General features: G+C 53.2%; 1 protein-coding gene across 2 annotated transcripts in view; it reads left to right on the forward strand.

Moving 5' to 3' along the window:
• MAST2 (microtubule associated serine/threonine kinase 2) overlaps positions 1-22,536 on the forward strand; it is a 199,379-nt gene that overhangs the window by 35,597 nt on the left and 141,246 nt on the right. Inside the window, exon 1 of one of the 2 annotated variants that reach the window (XM_066598028.1) lies at positions 16,292-16,345. The exons of the other annotated variant lie outside the window; for it this stretch is intronic. Within the exon in view, the coding sequence (XP_066454125.1) occupies positions 16,304-16,345 (42 nt within the window). The 5' untranslated portion in view covers positions 16,292-16,303. Of the gene's footprint in view, positions 1-16,291; positions 16,346-22,536 lie in introns of those variants that run through there. 2 annotated transcript variants of the gene reach the window in all.

Raw genomic sequence — 22,536 nt, forward strand, 5'->3', positions numbered from 1 at the left:
TGGTTTAGACGCAACAATAATCACTTAAAAGATGTCGTTGTCGTTTACAGCTCAGGAGGAGCGATCACCTTGTGCTGCCAGCGGAGGCTGCAGGAGATAAGCAGGGAGGCCCCGCTTGTCTTCTGCATCCAGATGTTTTCTGCACGGAGCGCCTGGCTGTTATACAGCGGAGCGCTCCGTGCCAGATATGGAGAGCAGAGCTGGACTGCTGCGTTCTTCATACCCCGCCTGTCATCAGAGAGCGGGATAAAACAATATCCGCTGTATGCCGCTGTGAACCCCTGATAACTGATCGCTGATCGTCAGCACGCTGAAAGACGATGATGAGCGACGGGGTAGCGAATACTGCAGGATGTCAGCGCAGTCACACAGCGATTATCTCTCAAAAGACGGCTTTTGAGCGATAATCGTTGTCTAAATGGACCTTTTTAGCGACCTGGGTGTAGCTACACTGACTACCCCCCTATTACTCTTTTTGCCCCCCATTCCCATTACTTGGACCCAGGGCGCTATCTACACTGGCTACCCCACTATTTCTCATTTTGCCCACCCCCCCAGTGCCTAGTTTAAACACTCCTCCTCCCATCAGTAGTGATAGAGAGGACCATAGTCTACCCGTTCTGTATGTGGTCCCTCAGTAGTGATAGAGAGGACCATAGTCTACCCGTTCTGTATGTGGTCCATCAGTAGTGATAGAGAGGACCATAGTCTACCCGTTCTGTATGTGGTCCCTCAGTAGTGATAGAGAGGACCATAGACCACCCGTTCTGTGTGTGGCCCATCAGTAGTGATAGAGAGGACCATAGTCTACCCGTTCTGTATGTGGTCCATCAGTAGTGATGGAGAGGACCAGTCTACCCGTTCTGTATGTGGTCCATCAGTAGTGATGGAGAGGACCATAGTATACCCGTTTATATGTATGTGGTCCATCAGTAGTGATAGAGAGGACCATAGTCTACCCGTTCTGTATGTAGTCCATCAGTAGTGATAGAGAGGACCAGTCTACCCGTTCTGTATGTGGTCCATCAGTAGTGATGGAGAGGACCATAGTATACCCGTTTATATGTATGTGGTCCATCAGTAGTGATAGAGAGGACCATAGTCTACCTGTTGTGTATGTGGTCCATCAGTAGTGATAGAGAGGACCATAGTCTACCCGTTCTGTATGTGGTCCATCAGTAGTGATAGAGAGGACCATAGTCTACCCGTTCTATATGTGGCCCATCAGTAGTGATAGAGAGGACCATAGTCTACCTGTTGTATATGTGGCCCATCAGTAGTGATGGAGAGGACCATAGTCTACCCGTTGTATATGTGGTCCATCAGTAGTGATAGAGAGGACCATAGTCTACCCGTTCTGTATGTGGTCCATCAGTAGTGATAGAGAGGACCATAGTCTACCCGTTGTATATGTGGCCCATCAGTAGTGATAGAGAGGACCACAGTCTACCCGTTGTGTATGTGGTCCATCAGTAGTGATAGAGAGGACCAGTCTACCCGTTCTGTATGTGGTCCCTCAGTAGTGATAGAGAGGACCATAGTCTACCCGTTGTGTATGTGGTCCATCAGTAGTGATAGAGAGGACCATAGTCTACCCGTTCTGTATGTGGTCCATCAGTAGTGATAGAGAGGACCATAGTCTACCCGCTGTGTATGTGGCCCATCAGTAGTGATAGAGAGGACCATAGTCTACCCGTTCTGTATGTGGCCCATCAGTAGTGATAGAGAGGACCATAGTCTACCCGTTCTGTATGTGGTCCATCAGTAGTGATGGAGAGGACCATAGTCTACCCGTTCTGTATGTGGTCCATCAGTAGTGATAGAGAGGACCATAGTCTACCCGTTCTGTATGTGGTCCATCAGTAGTGATAGAGAGGACCATAGTCTACCCGCTGTGTATGTGGCCCATCAGTAGTGATAGAGAGGACCATAGTCTACCCGTTCTATATGTGGCCCATCAGTAGTGATGGAGAGGACCATAGTCTACCCGTTGTATATGTGGCCCATCAGTAGTGATGGAGAGGACCATAGTCTACCCGTTGTATATGTGGTCCATCAGTAGTGATAGAGAGGACCATAGTCTACCCGTTGTATATGTGGTCCATCAGTAGTGATAGAGAGGACCATAGTCTACCCGTTCTGTATGTGGTCCATCAGTAGTGATAGAGAGGACCATAGTCTACCCGTTCTGTATGTGGTCCATCAGTAGTGATAGAGAGGACCACAGTCTACCTGTTGTGTATGTGGTCCATTAGTAGTGATAGAGAGGACCATAGTCTACCCGTTCTGTATGTGGTCCATCAGTAGTGATAGAGAGGACCACAGTCTACCTGTTGTGTATGTGGTCCATTAGTAGTGATAGAGAGGACCAGTCTACCCGTTCTGTATGTGGTCCATCAGTAGTGATAGAGAGGACCACAGTCTACCCGTTGTATATGTGGTCCATCAGTAGTGATAGAGAGGACCACAGTCTACCCGTTCTGTATGTGGTCCATCAGTAGTGATGGAGAGGACCATAGTCTACCCGTTGTGTATATCGGCCCCTCCCAGTAATCTGTGAATCCGATCCCCGATGTGTCGAACTCGAGCGCCAGGAAGACAACACACCGTTCGACGATGCCGGTCTTTATGGCAGATTGCCCCGTCTGTCCCCCTAATAATTGAGTCCCCCACCACTAGGACCTGTCTAGCCTGCCCTGCGCTCCCCGTCCCCGTCTCACTGGAGCAGTCATCCCCCTGGCGTTCAGAGGGCATGTCGTGCTGCAGCGGTGCTGGCTCTGTAATGGCATCGCCCTCATCTGCCAACGTTGCAGCCTTGTTGGGTTGTGCCAGTTCAGGACTAGCCTCCCTGGTTCTCTTCCCTCTATCCCTCCTCCTGTCACCCAGCTGACTGCCTGCTCCCCCTGCTCTTTCGTACCACCATCTGCCCCCGCCTCTACCCCAGCGAGTGCCTGCTCAGTGAGCACCAAACTGCTTGCCACGATGTCAATGGCTCTCAGTGTTGCCAGTCATTCATTCACATCACACGTGCAGCCGCCCTCTCTGGGCCTCCTGTCATGGCGGTGATGGAGGCTGCCCCGCGCCTCTTGTGGGTGGTGGCGCCCTCTAATGGCCCTCAGCTCTCCTCCTGATGGATAAGTGGTGCCGCAGCGCCGCTCATCTCTGTATATAGATGCCGCTGTGAGCTGTAGGGGGCAGCAGGTGCTCCGGGCCTCCTGTCATGGCGGTGATGGAGGCCGCCCCGCACCTCTTGTGGGTGGTGGCGCCCTCTAATGGCCCTCAGCTCTCCTCCTGATGGATAAGTGGTGCCGCAGCGCCGCTCATCTCTGTATATAGATGCCGCTGTGAGCTGTAGGGGGCAGCAGGTGCTCCGGGCCTCCTGTCATGGTGGTGATGGAGGCCGCCCCGCGCCTCTTGTGGGTGGTGGCGCCCTCTAATGGCCCTCAGCTCTCCTGATGGATAAGTGGTGCCGCAGCGCCGCTCATCTCTGTATATAGATGCCGCTGTGAGCTGTAGGGGGCAGCAGGTGCTCCGGGCCTCCTGTCATGGTGGTGATGGAGGCCGCCCCGCACCTCTTGTGGGTGGTGGCGCCCTCTAATGGCCCTCAGCTCTCCTCCTGATGGATAAGTGGTGCCGCAGCGCCGCTCATCTCTGTATGTAGATGCCGCTGTGAGCTGTAGGGGGCAGCAGGTGCTCCGGGCCTCCTGTCATGGTGGTGATGGAGGCCGCCCCGCACCTCTTGTGACTTCTCTTGTTCTGGAATCATCCGTTTGGTCGCGGCTTCAGACGGTTAGTAGTCTTTGGCGCGGCCTCCTATCTGTCTCATTAGCATACCGCCGCTCTCTACGCCTCCGCGCCTCGTGGATGGAGCTCCGGCTGACGGCAGTTCCTTTAACCCTTTAGTGACAGCGGCACACAGGTCAGACGCTCCACGGAGGCGCCGTCACCATTTACTCTACCAAAGAATAAAAAACGTTCACAAGTTGAAATAGACCCAATTGCGCGCCCTTTTGAGAGTTTTGTGTGTTCGGCGCCCCCGATGACTGTATTCTGCGGGTCGGTCGGCGAGGAACCTTTATTGTTTCCTGCTTCCCCGTGGCTGCCTGCGGCTTGTTCTCTGCGGGGCGCCGCTCGTCTCCCGCTACCATTTTGGAGTGCTTCGCTTTTTATTACCTTTTCTATTGAAGACTGTCACCAAAAACGTGCATTTGTGGCGTTTGTTTTTCTTGGGCCGCCGCTCACCGTGCGCGGTGAATAATGCGCTGCTCCTTTGATAGATCGGACTTTCACGGATGCGGCAATACCAAATATGGTGACCTATTTTCTTATTCTAGATGTGGCCGACGGCGGTGATCGACGCCTTTATTCCTTTTACCTTGTCTGTCAGCCCCCCTGGGGGACCACAACATGTGAGGCTCCGGTCGCTCCTGCAGTAGGACGGGATGCCACAGCAGTAGGTCATACTGCAATCTGACAGCCCACCCCACGGGGGCGGCGTGGTAAACAGCCCTGGGGCCTTTCAGGAGGACCGCGCCTGCCATGACACCCGCCCGGCTCCCTGCGATCTCGTGCGGGGGGGGGGGGGGCACCCCCAAACATCGTGGTTTATAAATGCCGCTCTCAGGATTGCCCGCAGGTATCAGCTGTAATACACAGCCGGCGCCCGCGCTGTATGGAGAGAGGTCGCCCCACGATCTCTTCATATATACCCCGGCGCTGCGGGGCGGAAATGTACATCCTATAGTGGGAGGGGGTTAATGAAGTGGCGTTGGGGCGTCCTGAGATATACGGGGCGAGTAATTGTGCTGCTTCAGGGATAGGAGTGGCCCCCGGGCCCACAATCGCCCCCCCCTAGTTCTGTGGCTCTTCCTGTGCCGACGCCTCAGATGGGGCCGCGTTCAGTAAGGAGATTCGCACCCGGCAAGTCCCAGGACACATGGATACCTGCAGAGTCCGCCTGGCTGCGGCCCCGTCGCTCCGGATGGCCGTAAGGCGGCACTGCGCGGTTCTCACGGCTCCTCTTCTTGGACTGGTGTATCTCCCGCCGCTCCGGGCCTCGTAGTGAGCAGCGGATCCAGTCTCTATATGGGAAGTATACAGCCTGCCCCTGTGTATAGGCGCCTCCGCTACCATCTGGACGGCCCGGATACTCCCTCCATGGCAGCATGCACATCATGAAGCTCATAGACAACAGCAGTGAAGTCATGGAGCCCCCCGCATCCCTGAGCGGCTACCCTAAACCTCCAGAGCTGCTGCAGCGCCCCCCCTGGTCAGAGCGGAGCTTCATGTCTTCTCTGATGACGGGCCCCTCGATGAGATGTGAAGTCACTGGTATTCTTTGCGCCGGTCATCTAATTGGCTTCTATATGGCGCCTGATCCCCGGGGTATAAAACAAGCGAGTATGTAAGTGGGAAGCAGCTGCTGCATCGCCTCCATGGCCGGCCGGCTTGTGTTGTGGGATCTTATGGCTAATTGTACACAATAATAGCCGGGGTGCTGCCCGCCGTTTGCAGCGGCTTCCGACCATTAACACAAATGTCTTATGTCACCGCTCTATAAGGCTCCCTGCACACGGCCCCCCCCCTAGGAAAAATCACGGCATGCTCTATTTTCGTGAGGGCGGCTTCCATCAAAATCAATTGCACTCACTATTCTGCTGGTGGAGTCACTGTGTACATACATCACTTATCCTGTACCGACCCTGAGTTACATCCTGTATTATACTCCAGAGCTGCACTCACTATTCTGCTGGTGGAGTCACTGTGTACATACATTACTTATCCTGTACCGACCCTGAGTTACATCCTGTATTATACTCCAGAGCTGCACTCACTATTCTGCTGGTGGAGTCACTGTGTACATACATTACTTATCCTGTACTGCTCCTGAGTTACATCCTGTATTATACCCCAGAGCTGCACTCACTATTCTGCCAGTGGAGTCACTGTGTACATACATTACTTATCCTGTACTGCTCCTGAGTTACATCCTGTATTATACTCCAGAGCTGCACTCACTATTCTGCCAGTGGAGTCACTGTGTACATACATTACTTATCCTGTACTGATCCTGAGTTACATCCTGTATTATACTCCAGAGCTGCACTCACTATTCCGCTGGTGGAGTCACTGTGTACATGCATTACTTCTCCTGTACTGATTCTGAGTTACACCCTGTACTATACTCCAGAGCTGCACTCACTATTCTGCTGGTGGAGTCACTGTGTACATACATTACTTATCCTGTACTGCTCCGGAGTTACATCCTGTATTATACCCCAGAGCTGCACTCACTATTCTGCTGGTGGAGTCACTGTGTACATACATCACTTATCCTGTACTGATCCTGAGTTACATCCTATATTATACTCCAGAGCTGCACTCACTATTCTGCTGGTGGAGTCACTGTGTACATACATTACTTATTCTGTATTATACTCCAGAGCTGCACTCACTATTCTGCTGGTGGAGTCACTGTGTACATACATTACTTATCCTGTACTGATCCTGAGTTACATCCTGTATTATACTCCAGAGCTGCACTCACTATTCTGCTGGTGGAGTCACTGTGTACACACATTACTTATTCTGTATTATACTCCAGAGCTGCACTCACTATTCTGCTGGTGGAGTCACTGTGTACATACATTACTTATCCTGTACTGCTCCGGAGTTACATCCTGTACTATACTCCAGAGCTGCACTCACTATTCTGCTGGTGGAGTCACTGTGTACATACATTACTTATCCTGTACTGCTCCGGAGTTACATCCTGTATTATACCCCAGAGCTGCACTCACTATTCTGCTGGTGGAGTCACTGTGTACATACATCACTTATCCTGTACTGATCCTGAGTTACATCCTATATTATACTCCAGAGCTGCACTCACTATTCTGCTGGTGGAGTCACTGTGTACATACATTACTTATTCTGTATTATACTCCAGAGCTGCACTCACTATTCTGCTGGTGGAGTCACTGTGTACATACATTACTTATCCTGTACTGATCCTGAGTTACATCCTGTATTATACTCCAGAGCTGCACTCACTATTCTGCTGGTGGAGTCACTGTGTACACACATTACTTATTCTGTATTATACTCCAGAGCTGCACTCACTATTCTGCTGGTGGAGTCACTGTGTACATACATTACTTATCCTGTACTGATCCTGAGTTCCATCCTGTATTACACCCCAGAGCTGCACTCACTATTCTGCTGCTGGAGTCACTGTGTACATACATTACTTATCCTGTACTGACCCTGAGTTACATCCTGTATTATACTACAGAGCTGCACTCACTATTCTGCTGGTGGAGTCACTGTGTACATACATTACTTATCCTGTACTGACCCTGAGTTACATCCTGTATTATACTCCAGAGCTGCACTCACTATTCTGCTGGTGGAGTCACTGTGTACATACATCACTTATCCTGTACCGACCCTGAGTTACATCCTGTATTATACTCCAGAGCTGCACTCACTATTCTGCTGGTGGAGTCACTGTGTACATACATTACTTATCCTGTACCGACCCTGAGTTACATCCTGTATTATACTCCAGAGCTGCACTCACTATTCTGCTGGTGGAGTCACTGTGTACATACATTACTTATCCTGTACTGCTCCTGAGTTACATCCTGTATTATACCCCAGAACTGCACTCACTATTCTGCCAGTGGAGTCACTGTGTACATACATTACTTATCCTGTACTGCTCCTGAGTTACATCCTGTATTATACTCCAGAGCTGCACTCACTATTCTGCCAGTGGAGTCACTGTGTACATACATTACTTATCCTGTACTGATCCTGAGTTACATCCTGTATTATACTCCAGAGCTGCACTCACTATTCCGCTGGTGGAGTCACTGTGTACATACATTACTTATCCTGTACTGACCCTGAGTTACATCCAGTATTATACCCCAGAGCTGTGCTCACTATTCTGCTGGTGGAGTCACTGTGTACATACATTACTTATCCTGTACTGCTCCTGAGTTACATCCTGTATTATACTCCAGAGCTGCACTCACTATTCTGCCAGTGGAGTCACTGTGTACATACATTACTTATCCTGTACTGATCCTGAGTTACATCCTGTATTATACCCCAGAGCTGCACTCACTATTCTGCTGGTTGAGTCACTGTGTACATACATTACTTATCCTATACTGCTCCTGAGTTACATCCTGTGTTATACTCCAGAGCTGCAATCATTATTCTGCTGGTGGAGTCACCGTGTACATACATTACTTATCCTGTACTGATCCTGAGTTCCATGCAGTATTATACCCCAGAGCTGCACTCACTATTCTGCTGGTGGAGGCACTGTGTACATACATTACTTATCCTGTTCTGCTCCTGAGTTACATCCTGTATTATACTCCAGAGATGCACTCACTATTCTGCTGGTGGAGTCGCTGTGTACATATATTACTTATCCTGTACTGCTCCGGAGTTACATCCTGTATTATACTCCAGAGCTGCACTCACTATTCTGCTGGTGGAGTCACTGTGTACATACATCACTTATCCTGTACTGATCCTGAGTTACATCCTATATTATACTCCAGAGCTGCACTCACTATTCTGCTGGTGGAGTCACTGTGTACATACATTACTTATTCTGTATTATACTCCAGAGCTGCACTCACTATTCTGCTGGTGGAGTCACTGTGTACATACATTACTTATCCTGTACTGATCCTGAGTTACATCCTGTATTATACTCCAGAGCTGCACTCACTATTCTGCTGGTGGAGTCACTGTGTACACACATTACTTATTCTGTATTATACTCCAGAGCTGCACTCACTATTCTGCTGGTGGAGTCACTGTGTACATACATTACTTATCCTGTACTGCTCCTGAGTTACATCCTGTATTATACTACAGAGCTGCACTCACTATTCTGCCAGTGGAGTCACTGTTTACATACATTACTTATCCTGTACTGCTCCTGAGTTACATCCTGTATTATACTCCAGAGCTGCACTCACTGTTCTGCCAGTGGAGTCACTGTGTACATACATTACTTATCCTGTACTGATCCTGAGTTACATCCTGTATTATACTCCAGAGCTGCACTCACTATTCCGCTGGTGGAGTCACTGTGTACATGCATTACTTCTCCTGTACTGATCCTGAGTTACACCCTGCACTATACTCCAGAGCTGCACTCACTATTCTGCTGGTGGAGTCACTGTGTACATACATTACTTATCCTGTACTGCTCCGGAGTTACATCCTGTATTATACCCCAGAGCTGCACTCACTATTCTGCTGGTGGAGTCACTGTGTACATACATCACTTATCCTGTACTGATCCTGAGTTACATCCTATATTATACTCCAGAGCTGCACTCACTATTCTGCTGGTGGAGTCACTGTGTACATACATTACTTATTCTGTATTATACTCCAGAGCTGCACTCACTATTCTGCTGGTGGAGTCACTGTGTACATACATTACTTATCCTGTACTGATCCTGAGTTACATCCTGTATTATACTCCAGAGCTGCACTCACTATTCCGCTGGTGGAGTCACTGTGTACATGCATTACTTCTCCTGTACTGATCCTGAGTTACACCCTGTACTATACTCCAGAGCTGCACTCACTATTCTGCTGGTGGAGGCACTGTGTACATACATTACTTATCCTGTTCTGCTCCTGAGTTACATCCTGTATTATACTCCAGAGCTGCACTCACTATTCTGCTGGTGGAGTCGCTGTGTACATACATTACTTATCCTGTACTGCTCCGGAGTTACATCCTGTATTATACTCCAGAGCTGCACTCACTATTCTGCTGGTGGAGTCACTGTGTACATACATTACTTATTCTGTATTATACTCCAGAGCTGCACTCACTATTCTGCTGGTGGAGTCACTGTGTACATACATTACTTATCCTGTACTGATCCTGAGTTACATCCTGTATTATACTCCAGAGCTGCACTCACTATTCTGCTGGTGGAGTCACTGTGTACATACATTACTTATCCTGTACTGATCCTGAGTTACATCCTGTATTATACTCCAGAGCTGCACTCACTATTCCGCTGGTGGAGTCACTGTGTACATGCATTACTTCTCCTGTACTGATCCTGAGTTACACCCTGTACTATACTCCAGAGCTGCACTCACTATTCTGCTGGTGGAGGCACTGTGTACATACATTACTTATCCTGTTCTGCTCCTGAGTTACATCCTGTATTATACTCCAGAGATGCACTCACTATTCTGCTGGTGGAGTCGCTGTGTACATACATTACTTATCCTGTACTGCTCCGGAGTTACATCCTGTATTATACTCCAGAGCTGCACTCACTATTCTGCTGGTGGAGTCACTGTGTACATACATCACTTATCCTGTACTGATCCTGAGTTACATCCTATATTATACTCCAGAGCTGCACTCACTATTCTGCTGGTGGAGTCACTGTGTACATACATTACTTATTCTGTATTATACTCCAGAGCTGCACTCACTATTCTGCTGGTGGAGTCACTGTGTACATACATTACTTATCCTGTACTGATCCTGAGTTACATCCTGTATTATACTCCAGAGCTGCACTCACTATTCTGCTGGTGGAGTCACTGTGTACACACATTACTTATTCTGTATTATACTCCAGAGCTGCACTCACTATTCTGCTGGTGGAGTCACTGTGTACATACATTACTTATCCTGTACTGATCCTGAGTTACATCCTGTATTATACTCCAGAGCTGCACTCACTATTCCGCTGGTGGAGTCACTGTGTACATGCATTACTTCTCCTGTACTGATCCTGAGTTACACCCTGTACTATACTCCAGAGCTGCACTCACTATTCTGCTGGTGGAGTCACTGTGTACATACATTACTTATCCTGTACTGCTCCGGAGTTACATCCTGTATTATACCCCAGAGCTGCACTCACTATTCTGCTGGTGGAGTCACTGTGTACATACATTACTTATCCTGTACTGATCCTGAGTTACATCCTGTATTATACTCCAGAGCTGCACTCACTATTCCGCTGGTGGAGTCACTGTGTACATGCATTACTTCTCCTGTACTGATCCTGAGTTACACCCTGTACTATACTCCAGAGCTGCACTCACTATTCTGCTGGTGGAGTCACTGTGTACATACATTACTTATCCTGTACTGCTCCGGAGTTACATCCTGTATTATACCCCAGAGCTGCACTCACTATTCTGCTGGTGGAGTCACTGTGTACATACATCACTTATCCTGTACTGATCCTGAGTTACATCCTATATTATACTCCAGAGCTGCACTCACTATTCTGCTGGTGGAGTCACTGTGTACATACATTACTTATTCTGTATTATACTCCAGAGCTGCACTCACTATTCTGCTGGTGGAGTCACTGTGTACATACATTACTTATCCTGTACTGATCCTGAGTTACATCCTGTATTATACTCCAGAGCTGCACTCACTATTCTGCTGGTGGAGTCACTGTGTACACACATTACTTATTCTGTATTATACTCCAGAGCTGCACTCACTATTCTGCTGGTGGAGTCACTGTGTACATACATTACTTATCCTGTACTGATCCTGAGTTACATCCTGTATTATACTCCAGAGCTGCACTCACTATTCTGCTGGTGGAGTCACTGTGTACATACATTACTTATCCTGTACTGATCCTGAGTTACATCCTGTATTATACTCCAGAGCTGCACTCACTACTCTACTGGTTGAGTCACTGTGTACATACATTACTTATCCTGTACGGACCCTGTATTATACCCCAGAGCTGCACTCACTATTCTGCTGGTGGAGTCACTGTGTACACACATTACTTATTCTGTATTATACTCCAGAGCTGCACTCACTATTCTGCTGCTGGAGTCACTGTGTACATACATCACTTATCCTGTACTGACCCTGAGTTACATCCTGTATTATACACCAGAGCTGCACTCACTATTCTGCTGCCGGTGGAGTCACTGTGTACATACATTACTTATCCTGTTCTGCTCCTGAGTTACATCCTGTATTATACCCCAGAGCTGCACTCACTATTCTGCCAGTGGAGTCACTGTGTACATACATTACTTATCCTGTACTATACTCCAGAGCAGTACTCACTATTCTGCTGCTGGTGGAGTCACTGTGTACATACATTACTTATCCTGTACTGACCATGAGTTACATCCTGTATTATACCCCAGAGCTGCACTCACTATTATGCTGGTGGAGTCACTGTGTACATACATTACTTATCCTGTACTGATCCTGAGTTACATCATGTATTATGCCCCAGAGCTGCACTCACTATTCTGCTGGTGGAGTCACTGTGTACATACATTACTTATCCTGTACTGCTCCTGAGTTACATCCTGTATTATACCCCAGAGCTGCACTCACTATTCTGCTGGTGGAGTCACTGTGTACATACATTACTTATCCTGTACGGATCCTGAGTTACATCCTGTATTATACTCCAGAGCTGCACTCACTATTCTGCTGGTGGAGTCACTGTGTACATACATTACTTATCCTGTACTGCTCCTGAGTTACATCCTGTACTATACTCCAGAGCTGCACTCACTATTCTGCTGGTGGAGTCACTGTGTACATACATTACTTATCCTGTACTGCTCCTGAGTTACATCCTGTATTATACCCCAGAGCTGCACTCACTATTCTGCTGGTGGAGTCACTGTGTACGTACATCACTTATCCTGTACTGATCCTGAGTTACATCCTGTATTATACTCCAGAGCTGCACTCACTATTCTGCTGGTGGAGTCACTGTGTACATACATTACTTATCCTGTACTGATCCTGAGTTACATCCTGTATTATACTCCAGAGCTGCACTCACTATTCTGCTGGTGGAGTCACTGTGTACATACATTACTTATCCTGTACTGATCCTGAGTTACATCCAGTATTATACCCCAGAGCTGCACTCACTATTCTGCTGGTGGAGTCACTGTGTACATACATTGCTTATCCTGTACTGATCCTGAGTTACATCCAGTATTATACTCCAGAGCTGCACTCACTATTCTGCTGGTGGAGTCACTGTGTACATACATTGCTTATCCTGTACTGATCCTGAGTTACATCCTGTATTATACACCAGAGCTGCACTCACTATTCTGCTGGTGGAGTCACTGTGTACATACATTACTTATCCTGTACTGATCCTGAGTTACATCCTGTATTATACTCCAGAGCTGCACTCACTATTCTGCTGGTGGAGTCACTGTGTACATACATTACTTATCCTGTACTGATCCTGAGTTACATCCTGTATTATACTCCAGAGCTGCACTCACTATTCTGCTGGTGGAGTCACTGTGTACATACATTACTTATCCTGTACTGATCCTGAGTTACATCCAGTATTATACCCCAGAGCTGCACTCACTATTCTGCTGGTGGAGTCACTGTGTACATACATTGCTTATCCTGTACTGATCCTGAGTTACATCCAGTATTATACTCCAGAGCTGCACTCACTATTCTGCTGGTGGAGTCACTGTGTACATACATTGCTTATCCTGTACTGATCCTGAGTTACATCCTGTATTATACACCAGAGCTGCACTCACTATTCTGCTGGTGGAGTCACTGTGTACATACATTACTTATCCTGTACTGACCCTGAGTTCCATCCTGTATTATACCCCAGAGCTGCACTCTGTAGTCCCTCAACGCCCCCTGCTTGTTCGGTGTCTGCGCGCTTTGCTCTGATTTATGCTCCGGGTTCCGTCTAGTTATGGCGGGTTGTTGAACTGTAGGTTCGGGGTACTTGAAGGGGATTTCCGGGTTGGATGCCCACCTTTATAAATGGACCTGTTCAGAGCATAAGAGCTGCGCTCCTTGCCCGTCCTCGGACCCTGCGAACAGAGGCCGCAGCGGTGGGTGCAGTTCTCCTGGCATCATGGTGGCCGGCCTGTGATTGGCTGCAGTAATCACACAGCAGCTGAGGACCCGGAGGGTTGCGGGGTCCGCGGAGGCTGAGGAGCGCTGGTCTGTTATAAAGCTGCATCACGCTTGGACATCCCCTTCTATGCTTGCTGACTGTTTCCAGTGAGCGGAGCAGCGGCGCTCCTCTCCTGTGGCGGCGGGTCGGGCCTCTTCCTGCCGGATCTCTTGTTGTTTCCATTGGTTAATGCTTAATCGCCATTCACCCGGAGGTCGGCCGGCGGCGCGGCTGGTCAGCTGACCTCAGGGCAGCATTCTGCGTCTTCCATGACTTGCAGTTAGGGTGCTGCAGGTTGCTTCTTGCCTCTGCCCCATTCCATGGACTGTCAGGTCAGGAGCATCATCAAGGGCCCGGGGGGGCCACAGGTAACGCAGTAGATGTGTAACAGATACCAGTCGCTATAGTTTGGCGGTAGTGTGGCTCATCAGATGGCCGACCGTTGGTGTTTCCTGGTCCCCGCAGGCCGACTGCTCGCACGGAGGAAGTACTGCGGGTCGTTGTCAGGCCTAGTGGGGACCCTCGCAGAACTTTGGGCTGTTTCCATGCTCCAGTAACTGGCTGCTTACTGAGAGCAGACGATATAACCCCCTGCGGGTGCTGGAAAGCCCTGCTGTATGAAGCGAGGTCCGGCGAGCTGCAGCCATCTGCGGGTCTGTCACTTCATTGCACTATGGAGGATGATTGAAGCCCAGTTGTACCATATAATGACCGGGGAAGGGGTGCTGGTGTAGTAACGGCTCGGGTGGGACAGTGTAAATTACCAATAGATGCAACGTTTCGACCCTTTCTGGGTCTTCTTCAGGCTTGCAGCGTTGGAGCTCCGTGTGGTGATGAGGAGTAGAGCTGATTGGTTTGTTTAGAATCCTCCACCTATTGGTCACTCACACCGTCTCACTTATGTATCCTTGAGTCCACGATCACCTCGCCTTGTATGCCACTTCAACTTGATATATTGCTGCTGTCTATACATATATATTGGGGGGGGGTCGGGGGAGGTGTAGTAATGACTCGTGGGGGGGACGTCTTGGACAGCGTAGTAATGACTCGTGGGGGGGACGTCTTGGACGGCGTAGTAATGACTCGGGGGGACGTCTCGGATGGCGTAGTAATGACTCGTGGGGGGACGTCTCGGACGGCGTAGTAATGACTCGTGGGGGGACGTCTCGGACGGCGTAGTAATGACTCGTGGGGGGACGTCTCGGACGGCGTAGTAATGACTCGTGGGGGGGACGTCTCGGACGGCGTAGTAATGACTCGTGGGGGGGACGTCTCGGACGGCGTAGTAATGACTCGTGGGGGGGACGTCTTGGACGGCGTAGTAATGACTCGTGGGGGGGGACGTCTTGGACGGCGTAGTAATGACTCGTGGGGGGGGACGTCTTGGACGGCGTAGTAATGACTCGTGGGGGGGACGTCTTGGACGGCGTAGTAATGACTCGTGGGGGGGACGTCTTGGACGGCGTAGTAATGACTCGTGGGGGGGACGTCTTGGACGGCGTAGTAATGACTCGTGGGGGGGACGTCTCGGACGGCGTAGTAATGACTCGTGGGGGGGACGTCTCGGACGGCGTAGTAATGACTCGTGGGGGGGACGTCTCGGACGGCGTAGTAATGACTCGTGGGGGGGGACGTCTCGGACGGCGTAGTAATGACTCGTGGGGGGGGGGACGTCTTGGACGGCGTAGTAATGACTCGTGGGGGGGACGTCTCGGACGGCGTAGTAATGACTCGTGGGGGGGGACGTCTTGGACGGCGTAGGAATGGCCGGAGGGGGACGTCTTGGACGGCGTAGTAATGGCCGGGGGGGGGGGGGGCGGACGTCTTGGACGGCGTAGTAATGGCCAGGGGGAGACGTCTTGGACGGCGTGATTATCTGGATTTCCTCTCCAGTTCCGGTGGCCTTGTTTGGGATCTTGTACCTTGTCCCTCTCATTAATAATTCATGGCCTCCGGAGCAGCGCCCCCTCTATTGTGTGATGTCAGCTCCCTCCCCACAGTCATGTGCGGCTGTGCTATGTAAATCAGCTGCTGGCTCCCGTGATGTCACTTGTCTGACGGGCAGGCGGGCGAGGTGCTGATCTGCAGCTCTTGTTTTGCTGTCGGCTCCTGGTGGCGGAGGAGTAACAGGTAGCGCTCTGACAGTGTGGTGAATGAATGGATGGCCGCCCTGGAGGGTCGCTGACTGCTACTGGCTAACCCCCCCCCCACACTCGGGATGAATCGTCTGCCGTGTGACCAGGACTGCCTGCCAGTGACAGCCGGGCGGTGGGGCGGCTCGCAGAAGTTTGTGGACTGTGGATCCAGGATTATTTAATAATTGCGGGATGATGGACGACTCCAGCATCTTACGCCGGAGGGGGCTGCAGGTAGGAGCGTCGGCCCTGACCACCATGCTAGCCGTAAATGTTCGTCTTCATGACTGACCGTCCTCGTTGTCTGTGAGAGCGCCCCCCTCTGGCAGCAGCGTCACTTCTCTGGAAGTCTCACGGATTGGAGCGTGCTATGATATGAGGGGCTGCAGTGACTACATACTGGGGGGCTCAGTATTCTGCTGACAGACAGCCCTGGGGGGGGGGGGGCGCTGTGGTCTGGGGATGTTGTGCTGACAGCCAGCACTGGGGGGCGCTGTGGTCTGGGGATGTTGTGCTGACAGCCAGCACTGCGGGGCGCTGTGGTCTGGGGATGTTGTGCTGACAGCCAGCACTGGGGGGTGCTGTGGTCTGGGGATGTTGTGCTGACAGCCAGCACTGGGGGGTGCTGTGGTCTGGGGATGTTGTGCTGACAGCCGGCACTGGGGGGCGCTGTGGTCTGGGGATGTTGTGCTGACAGCCGGCACTGGGGGGCGCTGTGGTCTGGGGATGTTGTGCTGACAGCCAGCACTGGGGGGTGCTGTGGTCTGGGGATGTTGTGCTGACAGCCAGCACTGGGGGGTGCTGTGGTCTGGGGATGTTGTGCTGACAGCCAGCACTGGGGGGCGCTGTGGTCTGGGGATGTTGTGCTGACAGCCAGCACTGGGGGGTGCTGTGGTCTGGGGATGTTGTGCTGACAGCCAGCACTGGGGGGTGCTGTGGTCTGGGGATGTTGTGCTGACAGCCAGCACTGCGGGGCGCTGTGGTCTGGGGATGTTGTGCTGACAGCCAGCACTGGGGGGTGCTGTGGTCTGGGGATGTTGTGCTGACAGCCAGCACTGGGGGGTGCTGTGGTCTGGGGATGTTGTGCTGACAGCCAGCACTGGGGGGCGCTGTGGTCTGGGGATGTTGTGCTGACAGCCAGCACTGGGGGGCGCTGTGGTCTGGGGATGTTGTGCTGACAGCCAGCACTGGGGGGCGCTGTGGTCTGGGGATGTTGTGCTGACAGCCAGCACTGGGGGGCGCTGTGCTGACAGCCAGCACTGGGGGGCGCTGTGGTCTGGGGATGTTCTGCTGACAGCCAGCACTGGGGGGCGCTGAAGTCTGGGGATGTAGTGCTGACAGCCTGCACTGGGGGGCGCTGTGGTCTGGGGATGTCATTCTGACAGCCTGCACTGGGGGGCGCTGTGGTCTGGGGATGTCTTGCTGACAGCCAGCACTGGGGGGCGCTGTGGTCTGGGGATGTTGTGCTGACAGCCAGCACTGGGGGGCGCTGTGGTCTGGGGATGTTGTGCTGACTGCCAGCACTGGGGGGCGCTGTGGTCAGCGGATGTTGTGCTGACAGCCAGCACTGGGGGGCGCTGTGGTCTGGGGATGTTGTGCTGACAGCCAGCACTGGGGGGCGCTGTGGTCTGCGGATATTGTGCTGACAGCCAGCACTGGGGGGCGCTGTGGTCTGGGGATGTTGTGCTGACTGCCAGCACTGGGGGGCGCTGTGGTCAGCGGATGTTGTGCTGACAGCCAGCACTGGGGGGCGCTGTGGTCTGCGGATGTTGTGCTGACAGCCAGCACTGGGGGGCGCTGTGACCTGCGGATGTTGTGCTGACAGCCAGCACTGGGGGGCGCTGTGGTCTGCGGATGTTGTGCTGACAGCCAGCACTGGGGGGGGGCGCTGTGGTCTGCGGATGTTGTGCTGACAGCCAGCACTGGGGGGGGGGGGGGCGCTGTGGTCTGGGGATGTTGTGCTGACAGCCGGCACTGGGGGGCGCTGTGGTCTGCGGATGTTGTGCTGACAGCCAGCACTGGGGGGCGCTGTGGTCTGCGGATGTTCTGCTGACAGCCAGCACTGGGGGGCGCTGTGGTCTGGGGATGTTGTGCTGACAGCCGGCACTGCGGGGCGCTGTGGTCTGGGGATGTTGTGCTGACAGCCGGCACTGCGGGGCGCTGTGGTCTGGGGATGCTGTGCTGACAGCCAGCACTGGGGGGCGCTGTGGTCTGTGGGATGTTGTGCTGATAGCCAGGCTCCCCTCCCGGAGGCATGGGGCGTCTGGAGGTGTTTCTGGTGTTTCTCCCCCCCCCCCCCCACCCCCCCCTCCCGCCCCTCCAGAAGGTTTGAGGCGTCTGGAGCTCCCCCCCCTCCCCCACCTTCTGGAGGAATAAGACCTCTGTAGGCCCCCCTCCCTCCTGGGGGGGTATGAGGCGTCTGTAGGCCCCCCCCCTTTTTCTCCTGGGGAGGTATGAGGCGTCTGTAGGCCCCCCCTTTTTCTCCTGGGGAGGTGTGAGGCGTCTGTAGGCCCCCCTCCCTCCTGGGGAGGTGTGAGGCGTCTGTAGGCCCCCCTCCCTCCTGGGGAGGTGTGAGGCGTCTGTAGGCCCCCCTCCCTCCTGGGGAGGTGTGAGGCGTCTGTAGGACCCCCTCCCTCCTGGGGAGGTGTGAGGCGTCTGTAGGCCCCCCCTCCCTCCTGGGGAGGTGTGAGGCGTCTGTAGGCCCCCCCCCTTTTTCTCCTGGGGAGGTATGAGGCGTCTGTAGGCCCCCCCTTTTTCTCCTGGGGAGGTATGAGGCGTCTATAGGCCCCCTCCCCTTTTTCTCCTGGGAGGTATGAGGCGTCTGTAGCCCCCCCTCCCTCCTGGGGAGGTATGAGGCGTCTGTAGGCCGCCTCCCCCCCCTCATGGGGAGGTATGAGGCGTGTGTAGCCCCCCCCCCCTCCCTCCTGGGGGGGTATGAGGCGTCTGTAGGCCCCCCTCCCTCCTGGGGGGGTATGAGGCGTCTGTAGGCCCCCCCTTTTCTCCTGGGGAGGTATAAGGTGTCTGTAGGCCCCCCCCCCTCCCTCCTGGGGAGGTATGAGGCGTCTGTAGGCCCCCCCTTTTCTCCTGGGGAGGTATGAGGCGTCTGTAGGCCCCCCCCTTTTTCTCCTGGGGAGGTATGAGGCGTCTGTAGGCCCCCCCCCCTTTTTCTCCTGGGGAGGTATGAGGCGTCTGTAGGCCCCCCCTTTTTCTCCTGGGGAGGTGTGAGGCGTCTGTAGGCCCCCCTCCCTCCTGGGGAGGTGTGAGGCGTCTGTAGGCCCCCCTCCCTCCTGGGGAGGTATGAGGCGTCTGTAGGCCCCCCCCTTTTTCTCCTGGGGAGGTATGAGGCGTCTGTAGGCCCCCCCTTTTTCTCCTGGGGAGGTATGAGGCGTCTATAGGCCCCCTCCCCTTTTTCTCCTGGGGAGGTATGAGGCGTCTGTAGCCCCCCCTCCCTCCTGGGGAGGTATGAGGCGTCTGTAGGCCGCCCCCCCCTCCCCCTCATGGGGAGGTATGAGGCGTGTGTAGGCCCCCCCCCTCCCTCCTGGGGGGGTATGAGGCGTCTGTAGGCCCCCCTCCCTCCTGGGGGGGTATGAGGCGTCTGTAGGCCCCCCCTTTTCTCCTGGGGAGGTATGAGGCGTCTGTAGGCCCCCCCTTTTCTCCTGGGGAGGTATGAGGCGTCTGTAGGCCCCCCCCCTTTTTCTCCTGGGGAGGTATGAGGCGTCTGTAGGCCCCCCCCCTTTTTCTCCTGGGGAGGTATGAGGCATCTGTAGGCCCCCCCTTTTTCTCCTGGGGAGGTATAAGGTGTCTGTAGGCCCCCCCCCCCCTCCCTCCTGGGGAGGTATGAGGCGTCTGTAGCCCCCCCTCCCTCCTGGGGAGGTATGAGGCGTCTGTAGGCCGCCCCCCCCCCCTCCCCCTCATGGGGAGGTATGAGGCGTGTGTAGGCCCCCCCCTCCCTCCTGGGGGGGTATGAGGCGTCTGTAGGCCCCCCCTTTTCTCCTGGGGAGGTATGAGGCGTCTGTAGGCCCCCCCTTTTCTCCTGGGGAGGTATGAGGCGTCTGTAGGCCCCCCCTTTTCTCCTGGGGAGGTATGAGGTGTCTGTAGGCCCCCCCCCCCCCTCCCTCCTGGGGAGGTATGAGGCGTCTGTAGGCCCCCCTCCCTCCTGGGGAGGTATGAGGCGTCTGTAGGCCCCCCTCCCTCCTGGGGAGGTATGAGGCGTCTGTAGGCCCCCCCTTTTCTCCTGGGGAGGTATGAGGCGTCTGTAGGCCCCCCCTTTTCTCCTGGGGAGGTATGAGGCGTCTGTAGGCCCCCCCTTTTCTCCTGGGGAGGTATGAGGCGTCTGTAGGCCCCCCCCTCCCTCCTGGGGGGGTATGAGGCGTCTGTAGGCCCCCCCTCCCTCCTGGGGAGGTATGAGGCGTCTGTAGGCCCCCCCTTTTCTCCTGGGGAGGTATGAGGCGTCTGTAGGCCCCCCTCCCTCCTGGGGGGGTATGAGGCGTCTGTAGCCCCCCCCCCCTTTTCTCCTGGGGAGGTATGAGGCGTCTGTAGGCCCCCCTCCCTCCTGGGGAGGTTTGAGGCGTCTGTAGGCCCCCCCTTTTCTCCTGGGGAGGTATGAGGCGTCTGTAGGCCCCCCCTTTTCTCCTGGGGAGGTATGAGGCGTCTGTAGGCCCCCATATATGATGTGATTGTGGGCCCCCGGGTATGAAGCACATTTAGGGCACCCTGTAGACCTGGTTGTATATTTTCGGGAAGCCTCCCCTCTCACACCAGAGGATTCACTGCTTCTCTGTTTGATTGCGCTGCAGTAACTTCTAGTGAACTGTGAACAGATGAAACTGCTCCATCAACACGTGGCACGTGTGCGCGCGGCGGAGTGCCGGCCGGACAATGGCGCACTCTGCAGAGACAATGGGGCCCGATGCCCTTTATTCTGGGCCACAGCTGCTGGGAGTGCGCCAGATCCTGCCCAACACTCCTTCTATCCGCTCTACTTCACAGCAGGCAAGGGTGTCGCGTCTGACCTGTTCACGAGGGGCAGCGGGCAGGGGTGTCGCGTCTGACCTGTTCACGACGGGCAGCGGGCAGGGGTGTCGCGTCTGACCTGTTCACGAGGGGCAGCGGGCAGGGGTGTCGCGTCTGACCTGTTCACGACGGGCAGCGGGCAGGGGTGTCGCGTCGGACCTCTGCACGACGGGCAGCGGGCAGGGGTGTCGCGTCGGACCTCTGCACGACGGGCAGCGGGCAGGGGTGTCGCGTCGGACCTCTGCACGTTCTGTTCCCCCCCCAGGCCATGGTGCTGGACTTTGTTCCCCCCCGTACCCTTTCCGTCCTCATCGGATTGTTGGGGTTTGCCGCCACCTTGTTTGCCTACGCTCGTTATCTGCGCGGCGCTCGCTGTTCTCTGACTAACCGAAGGCGTCGTGTGAAGAATCTGTGACAAGGATGAGAAGACATGAAAAGAACCCCAGATGTAGAGCTGCCGTCACCCCTGCCTGCGCTTATCACACCTCCCCAGCCGCCCCCCCGGTCATATTACACCATTGCTGATATCACATATATGTCTCTTGAGGTTATATCAGAGCTGGAGCGTTATAAGAGGAGTGGCTAATATCACCTATATATGATGTCTCTGCAGGTTATATCAGTACTGGAGCGATATAAGAGGAGCGGCTGATATCACATTATGATGTCTCTGGGGGTTATATCAGTACTGGAGTGTTAGAGAGGAGGGCCTGATATCACATATATGATGTCTGGAGGTTATATCAGTACTGGAGCGTTATAAGAGGAGTGGCTGATATCACCTATATATGATGTCTCTGCAGGTTATATCAGTACTGGAGCGATATAAGAGGAGCGGCTGATATCACATTATGATGTCTCTGGGGGTTATATCAGTACTGGAGTGTTAGAGAGGAGGGCCTGATATCACATATATGATGTCTGGAGGTTATATCAGTACTGGAGCGATATAAGAGGAGCGGCTGATATCACATATATGATGTCTCTGGGGGTTATATCAGTACTGGAGCGTTATAAGAGGGGCGGCTGATATCACCTTATGATGTCTCTGGAGGTTATATCAGTGCTGGAGCGTTATAAAAGGGGCGGCTGATATCACATATATGATGTCTCTGGAGGTTATATCAGTACTGGAGCGTTATAAAAGGGGCGGCTGATATCACATATATGATGTCTCTGGAGGTTATATCAGTACTGGAGTGTTAGAGAGGAGGGCCTGATATCACATATATGATGTCTGGAGGTTATATCAGTACTGGAGCGATATAAGAGGAGCGGCTGATATCACATATATGATGTCTCTGGGGGTTATATCAGTACTGGAGCGTTATAAGAGGGGCGGCTGATATCACCTTATGATGTCTCTGGAGGTTATATCAGTGCTGGAGCGTTATAAAAGGGGCGGCTGATAT

Source organism: Eleutherodactylus coqui, chromosome 3 (genome assembly GCF_035609145.1).
Source record: "Eleutherodactylus coqui strain aEleCoq1 chromosome 3, aEleCoq1.hap1, whole genome shotgun sequence".
Lineage (NCBI taxonomy): Eukaryota > Metazoa > Chordata > Amphibia > Anura > Eleutherodactylidae > Eleutherodactylus > Eleutherodactylus coqui.